This window comes from Neodiprion lecontei, chromosome 3 (genome assembly GCF_021901455.1).
Source record: "Neodiprion lecontei isolate iyNeoLeco1 chromosome 3, iyNeoLeco1.1, whole genome shotgun sequence".
NCBI classification, from domain to species: domain Eukaryota; kingdom Metazoa; phylum Arthropoda; class Insecta; order Hymenoptera; family Diprionidae; genus Neodiprion; species Neodiprion lecontei.
The window spans coordinates 18,855,337-18,868,627 of record NC_060262.1 but is presented as its reverse complement, the minus strand read 5'-3'; the positions used below and the strand labels follow the sequence as shown (position 1 = coordinate 18,868,627).

Genomic DNA, 13,291 nt, shown 5'->3' with positions numbered 1-13,291 from the left:
AAACCTCCAGAAAGAATAACTCTGTGTGATTTTTTTAAGTCGTATTAATACAATATCTGGATGTGTCACTGCTTAAAAAAATCGTACCGCGTTACCCTTTCTGGAGATTTAATATTATGTGATGAACTATGGTTTCATGAAATGCGTAATCGAAAAAAAAAAAATATTTTTCATGAGACACCTTAATGTTGAACATCTGCAAGCTTTTTTTTACTTTTCTATCATGTCAAATTTCTTCAAAGAATGCTCGGTTGTTATATTTAAATAATAAAATGACTAATACTGATAAAAAAATTTGTTATTGATGGACTAATGGGTCGGAATTAGCTGGTTAACAGTGTCATTCAAACATTAAATAACATTAATATTATTTCACAGATACCTAAATGATTGAACTTGCCATCTTTCAGCAATTGATAACTATACATATGACGTCGATTCTGTACTTAATTATTACTGAACTACTTTTTCAGCAAATACAGAATATTACATATTTTCAACTACAGCTATGCAATTGGTCTATCAATGGGAAGAACTATTAATCTGAAATTATTGCTGCTTTGTGAGTATTGGAAACTGTGATAGGCTGCTACCAATAGAGTGCATTGCAAACCCTACTGCTATTGGTTTTAATTTTCTCCACTAGATTACGATATATTTTAATAAAATCAATATTATGCAGTGCACAGTCATTTAGGTTCAATTATGGCAGCGGTTCGTCAAAAACAAATGGTTTTACCACAAAATGCTGTAAAAATTATTTATTAATTTCTTTACTTTGGCTTTCACTACCTTGTTTGTCTCCAGTCAAAACCCATATCTTAATCCCAGCTAATGCTAAGTTTGCAATAGTTTGTGGAACGCCATCTTGTAGCTTATCCTCGATTGCGGTGACGCCTAATAAAGTCATGCCCTTTTCTATCTCTTCATAAATGGCATCTAATTTGTCGTCCCTGTTCTCGAGACTCAAAGCAGCTTCTTGATGTCGTTGCTTCCAGTTATTGAAAAACCTCTCATCCAAGTCTCTTACAGATAAGCACAATGTTCTTAATCCTTCGCCAGCAAACTTGTTCAAATGCTCCTGTGTCTTGGCCTTGATATCTTCGCTACCTTTTTTTAATCTTTCATAAATCACATTGTCTGCGCCTTTGCAATACAGCCTGAGCTGCCCGTCTTTCCTCAAAATAACAGACATTCTTTTTCTCACATTGTTGAAGTCGAGAATACACAACAGCTCGTACACTTCACGAATTCCCATCACTTCAATTGTAATACTATTAGGTGATCTTTCTTTGAAAACAAATCCAAAGTTTCTTGCTGCGGAAACGAGCGCAGCTTCATCAGGCGATTGTGCCTGATACTCTAACTTGCCACTTTTCTCTTCAGGCATTACCGTATGACATAGTGCAAGGAGTCTGAAGAAACTATGCACATCTTGATTATTTCGCCGCACAGCTTCCAACAATGTACCATCGTAAAACTTGAATTCAGGCTCATAGTTTTCGTTGAATGAAAAATCCAATGGCGGTGAAGTCTGCAAGATTGTGAGTCATTGAAATTCAAACAGTTGGTTTTCCATTGATTATTTAAGACACGCAACAAGTTAGAGATACACATAGCCTTTGAAAGAATTTACATGAAAATGAAGAAACCCTTCGATACTTAAATTGTCCATTTTCAAACAAAGAGCATTTTATTAGAGAATTTTTTTTTTTTTGTGCAAGGTGAATTCGTAAACATTTGGAGGCGCTGTAACTTCAGGTACATTAAATTCCAAGGCAGTAAGTTTGTGTTTGTTAGCTGCGGTGCTTTGACTGCATTCAAGTTTGGTTTAATGCAGGGTCTTAAGGTTTCCTTTTCAACTCAATACCATTTGAATAATCACTACTTGCACAAGGAAGATCAATAGAGAGGAACCGTGATTGAATGTGAAGAGAAAGAAATCCCTAATTATGCTCATTACATTTTGTATATTGGCATGTTTTATGACTTTATAACGTCGAGTATCCTGATAAGGCTCATTTGAGAAAATTACTTTCGGTAAACGTACTAATACAGTTTTGAAAATGTACGTGCTGTAATTTTAGAAAGATAAGAATAAGCCTGAAACTTACGTACCTATGTCAGGTGAGGACAATAACAAACAAATAACATACACCACTAAAGCATTTCAACATACGCTCGGACAAGTAAAAGATATCACAAAACCAGGCGAATGATTAATGGACAAATATTACAGTTCTAGGAAAAACGAAGGGAGAAAGAGAAGCACGGTACGAATTATTACATATGAAAATATGTCAGGATTGATGTTGTACTGATTTGTCACAGGACAGATGAAAAATCATATCTTTACGGGAAATTGCTACTGCGTAATCGAAGAAGTATGTAACGGTAATGAAGTAACTATTAGTAAATAAATTTCGATAGATATTTCATTTTTTTTTCAATTCTATCAATGTTAATCATAATATGGATAATATATAACTATATTGCCTCTGAAAAGATATCAGCAAGGCTGGGTAAAAAGCTTTCATAAATGTATTTAAAAGAGAATATGGAAAGTGAAGTTTTGAAGATTCTTGCTAGATCTAGCTAGTTGTAGTTATTGTAAAGACATAACAAGCGCTCGATTACACGCTATTTATTTGCGAAATATTATTCAAAACGCTTTAATATCTCTGTATAGAAACTACAGCTAGACGTGCTAGATTTTGGCGCGCGATTCCGTCGAGATATTTGTAAAATCACTGTTTCATTTGAGCAAAAAGTTTGCTGCATTGATAAATACACTCTCATTACGATAAAATTAAATGAAGGCCTGAAAATTCTAATATAATGAATTTCAAATGGAAAGAATAATTTTGGAATCTTGGTCATGGCATTTTGGAAAAAATGCAAAATCCATTTAAACAGAGACATTTGACAAGTAGCTCCATGCATACATTTGAAATACATTTTTCATTTAAAGTAAAAAATATAAAATGTAGGTTCGAATCTATGTGAAATGAGAAATGCAAAATGGTGTTTTACATTTTAAATACATAATTAAAAAGAAAAAATTTCAAATATTACCCAGCCCTGAGTATTAGTTAGTATTGATAGTTCCATTACCGTGCAGTCTGCATTATTAGACTTTATAGAGTTCGCTGATGCTTCATTAATTGTTACAATCAATAGTGTTGACGTATTAAGTATATTTTATGAACCCTCATATTCCATGACAGTAATTAAATCAGTAGCAATTTTTCGTAAGGGTGTTGCATATACATAGCTACTATATTTGACATAAGCATGCATACTGAAGTAGAAGGTGCAGTTCTAGGTTGACCGTTGATAACGGGTTCCGGGGTTGTGCTTGATATTCTGTCAGCTTGATCCAGAAGTCGTGCGTTAACGCCATTAAGAGGCGAATAAATTGGCCGAACGAGTTCTTGTCCATTGTTCCATTGCATTCTTGGAGTCTGCACAGCTCTATCTGTCTATATGCAGCACACACATGCTAAATAATATGCACAAAATGCAAAGTCGATTGGAGACCTCGGCAGCAAAAATACTTCTAGAAAAACTCTAATTTACTCCATCTCACATATACTAGTAATAATATCAACACAGTAATCGTTTTTTTCTTTGGTTATGGTTATTTGATTGGAACGCTGGTCTTGAATGCTGTTCCAATGATTGTAAGCTATTATTTGATTGGATTTAAAACATTTGAAATTATACTTTGAAGGTAAGCAAGAGCTCTTTTAGTGCCGAGTTCTTCAATGAAACTACCAAGATATGTGCATGTTTATATATTATATGCTGGCTATTCCATGGTGGAAAAATCAGTTGGATCTTAGATATTTGTTTTCAATTATTCAGACGGTAGGTCCCTTCTTAAAGACTAACGACTTGAATTTTTTTTACAAAACGTCCAGGACTCTACTGATTCTCCGTACATGAAATGCCTCGTGTATGTTTAGTGTAGACATGATACTAGCCTTATTGCCATGCAATACCGAACAGTTTCGAATTCTCTGTGATGCAAGTGTGTAAAAGTAGCTTTGACTTGAAAACTTTGCTGACATTCAGCTCGATTTGTACATAGTGCCAATTTGAAAGAATTAAATCATCACCAAAGTGATTCTGAATGAATTGGCATAGTTATTTCATATAATTAAGATTGTGTACAGCTGTTAACAACATTTAGATTGTCTAAATATTGTCTGCAGTTTTGAAATAATCCTATTGCCATCATTAAATTTTTATATTTTTATTTCTTGTACACCGATCAAATTAGGACCTTCACAAAGCATTAAATTCTTCTGCATCAACTTATATCTTCAATAATAGCTTTCTAGCATGAAAACTGTCAAAAAAGGGTATACGTTTTTCTACCAATCAGAATCATACTAGAAAAATTATGTAAAAGTTTAATATTATTTTCGTACCTATGAAACATGTTTGTTTTTATTCTGAACTGTACAACGAGGGAAAATATTCAAAAGCAACGAAAATGCGAACGTAAGCAAAGGGTCTATCAACTAATGGAATGATGCGAAACTGCGACTTATACAAAAGGTGAAAAGAGAAAAATAACTCACTTCACTCAGCTCGATAATTTCTCCGGTTGTCTCGTCCACAATATCCCCATAGCACTTGCCGGCCACTGAACACTTGTTAAAAGTCATTATGTTTTGCGTCAACGTACCCGTTTTGTCTGAAAATATATATTCTATCTGACCAAGCTCTTCATTTAGTGTTGTGGTCCTAGCTTTGGCGTGCGTATTTGTTGGCTCGTAGTACATTTCTTCATCCCAATTAATTAAGAACGATTGAACAAATCTAATCACTTCAACACTAACGTATAAGCTGATGGGTACCACTGTGTTCAAGACTATTGCGTATGAGAAGAAGACCAGCAACGCTATTACTGTTGCACCACCCAAGGGCTCACTGGGCACAAGGGAGTCCCAAGGCAAGTAAACTTGAAAATGGCGTCCAACTAGGCTTTCCCATATTCCACAACCAATCATACAAAACAGACACAGTGATAACAAAAAAAACACTATTCCAATGATCAGAAGATTCAACAGTCTATCTATCGAGGTTCTCTTGAACTTGGTCTTCCCTGAGTTCTGCATGAGTTTTGTATCTTTGCCAGCAAAGATTACAACCCCGTAACACCACTGAGTGTTACGCAATACGCAACCCCTTAGGATCACTTTGTCATTGTCCAGTGAGTATCTAGAAGCAAAAATCTTTGTTTAACAATATTTTCATTATTTCATTGATACGAAAAATAAGTCATATCTTAAGCTAAATAATTTTTGGCTTCTTTTTGTAAGACTTAAAATCGATAAATCACAGGTCTGAATGTTCAACATGTAATAATGTTTCGTTTGAAAATAACATTTCTTTTCGATCCCACTTAAAAACCTGTTGCACATAGCGAAAAAAAAATCCATGCAGGACATTTTTTAAATCTTCTGTTTTTCCATTTAAATAACATAAGGAAGATGTCATTTATTTTTTAAATTGTTAGCACTCAATTGCATTAGATGAGTCGAACTTGGTCCTGCAAGCAATTTATAGAGAGTTACATTCTCTACAAAAGTGTCTATTTAGCAAAACTGGCAACTCAAACGATTTGAAAGTTATAAACCTCAAGAGTTAATATTGTGTTAAAGATTATCTTTAAGCGCCCTTAGACGCTAAACTATTGGCTTAGGTAAAAAATTTCAAACGATACTTTTGTGGAGAATTTAATTTTCTATAAAATGCTTTTTTAGGGTCAAGATCGTATCGAATGCAGATGATGTAACGATTGTTTTAAAAAATGGAATTTCTCCCTATTCGAAATGCTGATCAATCCATGTAATGGTCTGTCTCAACTTTGATCATTCGAAAATTTGGCCTGCACCAATGTGTTTGTCCCTAATATGATTTCATCCTGCATGGTGTCCTTTAAGCGGTGTGTCTTGACAAATAAAGAATAATAATAAAAGAAAAAATAGTCATGTGTGATTTAGCAGCGTTTGTTTTTCAATTCATTCACTTGATTTCTTCCAAAGAGAATATTCTATCGAAGTTTATCAGAACTCTAGGACTAAATTAGCTTATCATGTATTTTGATTACAATTAGATTGTCACAAATGTCAGAAACGGTTTGCATCTTTGATTTGATCTGCGATGGATTCAAGTATGGCAATTTTTTAGTTTTGAAAGTAGACATCTCGGTTAAAAAAATCCAATCACCATACCTTTTTCCTCGCCACAGAAGGGTGCCCTCAAACTTATTCAGCAGATTGTTCGGAGTTTCGCATACAATCTCACCATCAAACTGGCCAATTAAGTCGTTGTTGTCCATCATTTCAGCAGTTTCTATTAAGCACTGCCGGCACTTCAGGTTTGTTTCTCTAGGCAAACGATATCGGAAGTAATAAAACAGTGTTTCAACGAAAAACGTTAACCGAAATACATTTTACTACTTATAATCATCAAACTGTGTGCAAACGCTTGACCGGCCAATAACTTAGTTACTCAAAAGTTGAACATTTACGCAACTAACCCATCTAATTCTGCAGTCTCTATGTAACACAGGCCGTTTGGTTCACTGGTCGATAGCAGTAGGACATCTGCAGCAACAAATTGATCGTTTTCCATCCTAATTACGTCCCCGACCTGGACCTGGGCCCATTTCTCTTCTCGTAAGCTTCTGTCCCTCAAAGCTTGTGACCGCCTGTTATTGACTTGTGAATCACTAGTATGACGTTGCTGCGAGAGAATAAACCGTAACGATTCATTAAGCGTTCAGGATACATTACAGATGATATTATTTTGAGAAGGCAGGAAACCTTTCGTGCGAACTAGATCCTATTCCATATTTAACACTTTTTTCTTATACAATGTATAAATTAATACTCACAAAGTCATCGTAGGCATCCTTCACAGCGGTGAGCATAAGCACTCCAATCAATGGTATGGCTGTGGTGATAGGGGTAAGTGAAGATATAGCAGGAATCACTTGAAGCACCAGCAAGCACAGGAAGTAAAAATTAGCTAGTCGCTGGAACTGCTCTAATAGATTCAGCGGGAGAAATGTCAGAACCGAATACTTGGACGTCTTAATGTAGTTGTTCTGTCGAAAATAAAGTTGCGATTATTTTTCTGAAGATCAAGCTCGATGGATCGAAATTTCGGGTACATTGATTTTAGAGTTGAACTCTAGTACTCCAATACTCCGATACTACGATCGAAATTTTCAGGAAATGAATATTTGTAGGGAATTCGGTAAATTCTTACCGCGTAGTGGAATTGTGAGTTGTACTCCCGATTGTTCGCGCGAATTCGCCTCTCCGTCTCTGAAACATTGAGAAACGCAACTTAGATACCGGTAAGCACATTATACAGTTGGAAAATCACAGTACATCTCAAACCTGTCGTTTTCATTTCAATTCCAATTAGATCAAGATCAATCCTTTTATCGTGCATTTAATTGTCCGCATGTACATTGTACTTAGTATAGGGATAAAAAATGTAAATAAGATATGAAATTCGTCAGTTTTTATTGCATAAGCATCTATTCTATAAATTTGTTTAGTTTTTCACAGATTCTTTAAAAATTGTGGAATATACGACAATTTCTATTTTATTGAATTATGAAATCTGAACAGTAACCTCTACAATTTTCATACGATTGAAAGATGTGAACAAGAAAATTGCAATTCAATTCTACCATTGTCTGCTCAATTTATTGAACTATACGCTGAATGAAATTCGATTTTATTGAGAAATTCTCTGTTATTCGTGGTCAGTCATCCACGAGAATTTATTACGTCGGGTCTAACGGTAAGTTTGGAATTTCTCAAAGCCTGGACAGTAAACTTTAAACAGTGCCTGAAGTTAGTTTCTATTGTATCGTATAAACAATTTGTTATTCAATTATCGTATTCCGATATTTTGTTGCAACTACCTCTCAAACACTTATATAATATAATTCTTACGCTTTAGGTTTGAAGTTTTGAAATTTGAGTGAAATGCAGAGTTGTTCAAAGAACTTTATCATCTCAAATTCTCGTGAGCCTAAGTCATCAGTTCAAAACGATACAAATCAATAAATCCTACAGCTCGTTCCAGTCTAGAAATATGGCAGCAAAAATCGAATTTTTGGCTGGCAAGGCTGTTTCGGAAAATAGTTTCATTTCTTTACACAAGCTACGATGGCGGTGTATTAGCTCATTTCCTGATACTTTAATCAAAATCAGATACGTCAAGGTCCAATTTTGACCCACACTGATCGTCCTCAATCCTTAATCAAAGGATGCGTCATATTTTTCAACACAAAGTTTCACGGAATGAGGTATTTTCACATTTCGTTGCTGTTGCATTTCAATCGGCAAGAGTGCTTTCGCCGTATTGAATGCATAAAAAACATTCCTGAAAATATCTTTGCATTGATTGTCTCATCGTATTCGTTTTAAACTTGTCATGTTGAGATTATATTAAAGACTCTTTAAAGTTACAACTCATACAGCGCACGCAAAACCTGCGACTTTTATTTCTATTAAATATCATCTTACTTGCCCTATACACATTGCCTACATTATAATATCCTGCATTTTTGAATTGAGGCTTTTTTAACCGAGACACGGGATGATTGTTAAATTTGTTTTCGGCAGAAATAATATACATTTTTCAAGCAAGATCTTTAGTAAAAGGAGTGTCTTATACATTAACCACCGAAGAAAACGTCGGATGAAGAAAAAATTCTAAAGTCGCATAGGAAGCACGTTTTAGCCCTCAAAAATAAAAAATAAGAAAAAAGAAGACAAGTTGATTACAGTGAAACCTCAGTTATACGTTTCGCATTTTAACGTTTTTCTCATTTATACGTTAAATTTTTTTGATCCTGAAAATTTTTGTCTATAAGCCATGTGAAAATTTTTTATTTCAACGTTTCTCGTTTATACGTTTTTTTGCACTTAAACACTACGTATTCACCCTTCGAGAACAGGCCTATTTTTTCGGTCATAGAGAATACTCTGGGTCAAAATGACCTAGTCCCATTTTTAGTCACTCATAGATAAAATTTTTTTTAAACTAGGAAAAGAAAAATGTTTGAAGAATTATTAATTTATAAGGTAAAGGTATGGGTCAGAATGACCCCGTGTGTCCTCAAAGGGTTAACTTAGCGCGCGCTACGGTGCAATGCTCTAATAAATAATATTTGTCCATTTCGCTAGCGATCGTTGAATCGACAAGATGATACCCACTGTAAATCAGAACATTTTCACCTTCCAATCGTGAAGGTTTGAACTATTTAGGTGTTTCACTTTAACGTTATTCTCACTTATACGTCAATATTGCCAAATCGCTTTGAAAATCGTATAACTCAAGTTTCGGTGCATTTAATATTTCGGTTTATTACAGCACCCACGAGATAATAAATAGTGAACATACGCGCGGGAATAAATATTGGCTGTGAAGGAATATATACAAAAAAATTGAAAGTATTAGCTGTAACTTATACGTAATTTCAGAGCATTGTCGTTCAGTCAGTATCAGTATACATAGTAAAGGATTGAATAAATAACATGGGCAAAGGAAAGCTTTCGTGGCACTGACTTAGAGGCACTTCTTATAACAAAGACAGTGTCATGAAATATGCAGGAAGGACACTCAAGGGCCACGTAGCGTTGTTAGATTCGTGGAAATGGATATCGGAAAATTATATTGCTCCGCTATAATACACCAAAGCACGGAGCGTATCATTATAATTAATATCTACATAATTATAATTACAGGCTATGTGACATTTAATTTAAGTAATACCATGAAAGTTCTTTAGCTGTACATCAGGGTGCTTCGCATTCAAAAAATGTTCGATTTTCCGACGGGTGCGTGCAAAAAATGCTTGCTTCTGGTCTAAAAAGAAGCATAAAAAAAATGAGCATTGTAGCATTAGTTCTAGGGTGCGTGAAACGATTTTTCTACAAAAGTGAAAAATCGATGCGAGCACACCTTTAACACGTATCGTCTCTTCTATGTATTACAAAAAAATGCATCATGGCCCAAGATTATCGAAAGCGCATACAGAATGTGCCATAATACATTTTTTTGTAAAATATAAAATAGATAATACTATAAAAATACAAATGTAAATATTTTTTGCGACCCTTGTGTTTAGGAAATTCTCTGTAATGCGCTTTCGATAATCTTGGGCCATGATGCATTTTTTTGTAATACATAAAAGAGATAAGACGCGTTAAAGGGGTGCAAAGATCGAGTTTTCGCTTTTCTAGAAAAATCGTTTTCGCACATCCTAAAACTAGTGCTATAACGCTCAGTTTTTTAGAGACTTCTCGTTAGACGAAAAGCAAGCACTTATTGGATGCACCCGTAGAAAAATTGAAAATTTTTCAATTGTCGAACACCCTACTGTACATGGTTCCGAATTTTTGTTTTACTGTTTGATTCTGTCGCTTGTATCGCTCTTTCATTCACCATCAACTTCATCCAATCCACAATCATTCAATGAAGCTTATCTGTATGGAATAAAGGTACGGCGTGGTTTCTTGCATACATATATAGGATCTTACATGTTCTTGATTACGACCCAGCAGAAATTCTTGAGGCGTTTGGTTTATTCTGGTCAAAGATTGGCAATATTTGAAGGAATTGCGCATCTTTCGCAAAACAGACAGTGCAAAAAAGAAAGACTAATCACACAAATGTCGTATGAGGAAAAACGCCGGTGTCAATCGAAATTCCGAATGTTTAAAACAACGAACGATACATTAGCCTTCAGGTGACATGTGCTCAAGCGTTCATCGAATATGTGGAGGTTGGCAACGTTCGGAGTTCAGACCATGCAGAATCTTAAGCCTATTTTGTGCATTGACCGTTCGGTGTATTGGTCTGTCTGAACTTTGACAATTCCCAACCTTGGCCTGCACTAGGTATTGATAACTAAAGAGGGTCGTCGTCATGTTTACTGTACAAAGTATAACGGATGTGGTAAAGCGGAAGTTGCACATATAGAGCGCGAATCATACGGTGTGTGTTTTCCGACAACCGGTTATCGACTGTTCCTGATTGTTAAGGTGGTGCCCTGGTCGATTTCGACGATGACGTATATATGTCTTTAAATACCAAAGTTCACGTATCTCAAAGACGAAAAAGGACTCGACCACCCCATTCTACATGCATGCAAACGGCATTTACTGTTGCGATTTTGTAGAATTCCTGCCATTTCTTTATTTCTACGTCGAATGAAATTGTACGTACACTGAGAGAAATTTTTCGTTCCGGTTACCGCTCAGTCCTTAACTATTTTCAATTTTTACCACGATAGAAAACTATAGTTCTGGGTGTAAAATAATAATTGGTTAATTCCAACGATATTGAAACAGTTTTTTTTACCGACATCTGTTCAACCGAATTTTTCTAATCACTGTAACCTGAAATTTTTCTCAGTGCAATGTCCATAACGGGGCGGTGAAGGCTTCGATATTTACGAGACGTACGCGTCAACGTCGAAATCGACCAGGGCACCCCCTCAACGGCTGACTGACTCACCGCTGGAAAAAAATGCGGAACTTCGGCCGATGCACTCGGTGGCAGGCGGCGTATTCGGAGGCACCGTGGAAGACGTTGGCGTTTGGCGATACCTGGCCGTTCCTCTCCACACGGCGAGCTTCCCGAGAACAGTAAGGAGAGACTCTCTTAAGGATGTGTGCTTCGTGCCTCCCAGACTGCTCGAGCTATCTCTCTTTGAACATTCACCGGCTGGTTCGACCTCGTCGGACGACGAGGGGAGATTCACTATAATGTGGGGCGTCGGCGTCTGCTGTTTACCCTTCGTTCGTCGCCGTTTCCTCTTCTTCCTCCGTTCGCAGCCCCGTTCATCGTCAGGATCCGGCGTCCCGACGTCGTTGCCCGTTTTCGCGTCACCGCAGTCACCGACACTGACATCCCTCACCTTCGGCGAGGGAAGCAAGAACGACACAAAGAATAATGCGATTCGTGGAACGATGTGATAACTGGCCTCGTCGGCTGGCCGAGATGCCCGACGTTGTCTAGGTTGAAAGGATGCTTTCGGAACATTATAACCGCGGTTTCATACCCTGGTGTACACCCGTCAACGAGGAGGGACTGAGCCAATCGGCACTTTGTATCCGCACCAAATTTCGATACTACAACGATTTGCAAGTAATTTACGTGATCTCGTACGATTTCAGATGTTTCGAGTGATTCTACAACATTTCACGGGATTTCAAAAGATATGGAATTTTAAATGGTTTCGTAGTATTTGATAGATTTCAGACGATATCGCTGGATATGAAGAAAATTTTATAGGATTCGATAACACGTCACAAAAATTTCACCGGATTCCAAAGAATTTTGAAGGATTTCAAATGATTTCAGAGATTTCAGATATTTTTAGCTCATGATTTCAATAATACTTCAGCGATTCCGACGGATTTTATGAATATCATATCATTTCAAAGATTTCAACGATATCAGATAATTTTGCAAAATTTTACAGGATGTAAGACGATTTCATGAGTGGTTCAACACTGGACGTCAAGTGTGGTCAATCCCTCGACCGTCACACGTGAACGTATCACAGGCATATTATACTACATTGTAATACGATATCAAAAAACTTGATCTCAAAATGTTACTAAAAAAGACGCGATCTTAAATTTTGACCAGAAAAGACGAGATCACAAGTATCGATTTATTTCTTCCGAAATCAGGTTGGCGATTCTATATTTCGTTCAATGTTAATTAAAAAATTGGCGATTCGAACCTTACGCGAGAATTAGAAGTAATTGAAATTCTTTGTAGCTCAGATAATCTTTACGGTGAAAACAAAATTTCTCTTACAAATGTACTTCTAATGTTGGTGATTGCAAGGTTATGCAAAGCGTTTCTGTTATTCGCTTTGACTTTGAATTATCGAAGTTAAGATAATAGTAATGAATATTTTTTCGTGAACGTAATATATTATGCAGATTACACATTTAAGATTTATCTTCTGCACGTTGTGTTTTAAAAACATAAATTTCGATATTGGTGATAAAAGCCAGATTCCCAAAATAGAAAAGATATGAAGCTTAACATCTTCGTATAACTACTTGCTGCCATTAAAGTTATTTCAAACAACTAAAAATTGATTCTCTATGAAGGAGGTTTAAATTAAAACATTTTTCTATGATTTTCATTTCGTGGAAAAACATTAACAATTCGATAATTGTAAGTGCAAGGGTATGGAAGAAATACTTAGGATCATCTCCAC

At 36.0% G+C, this 13,291-nt stretch overlaps 1 protein-coding gene across 12 annotated transcripts in view; it reads right to left on the bottom strand.

The window, feature by feature from the left end:
* The window catches only part of LOC107223975 (phospholipid-transporting ATPase ID), a 129,022-nt gene that overhangs the window by 24,262 nt on the left and 91,469 nt on the right, over window positions 1-13,291 (bottom strand). For 6 of the 12 annotated variants that reach the window (XM_046736008.1, XM_046736005.1, XM_046736007.1 and 3 more), the window contains exons 3-10: window positions 11,566-11,968; window positions 7,291-7,349; window positions 6,914-7,126; window positions 6,557-6,762; window positions 6,249-6,404; window positions 4,590-5,232; window positions 3,303-3,482; window positions 793-1,534 (exon numbers count right to left, since the gene is read on the bottom strand). In XM_046736008.1, coding sequence (XP_046591964.1) covers window positions 793-1,534; window positions 3,303-3,482; window positions 4,590-5,232; window positions 6,249-6,404; window positions 6,557-6,762; window positions 6,914-7,126; window positions 7,291-7,349; window positions 11,566-11,968 — 2,602 coding nt within the window. The remainder of the gene's footprint in view (window positions 1-792; window positions 1,535-3,302; window positions 3,483-4,589; window positions 5,233-6,248; window positions 6,405-6,556; window positions 6,763-6,913; window positions 7,127-7,290; window positions 7,350-11,565; window positions 11,969-13,291) is intronic. The other 6 variants (XM_046736012.1, XM_046736011.1, XM_046736014.1 and 3 more) reach the window with 2 other exon arrangements.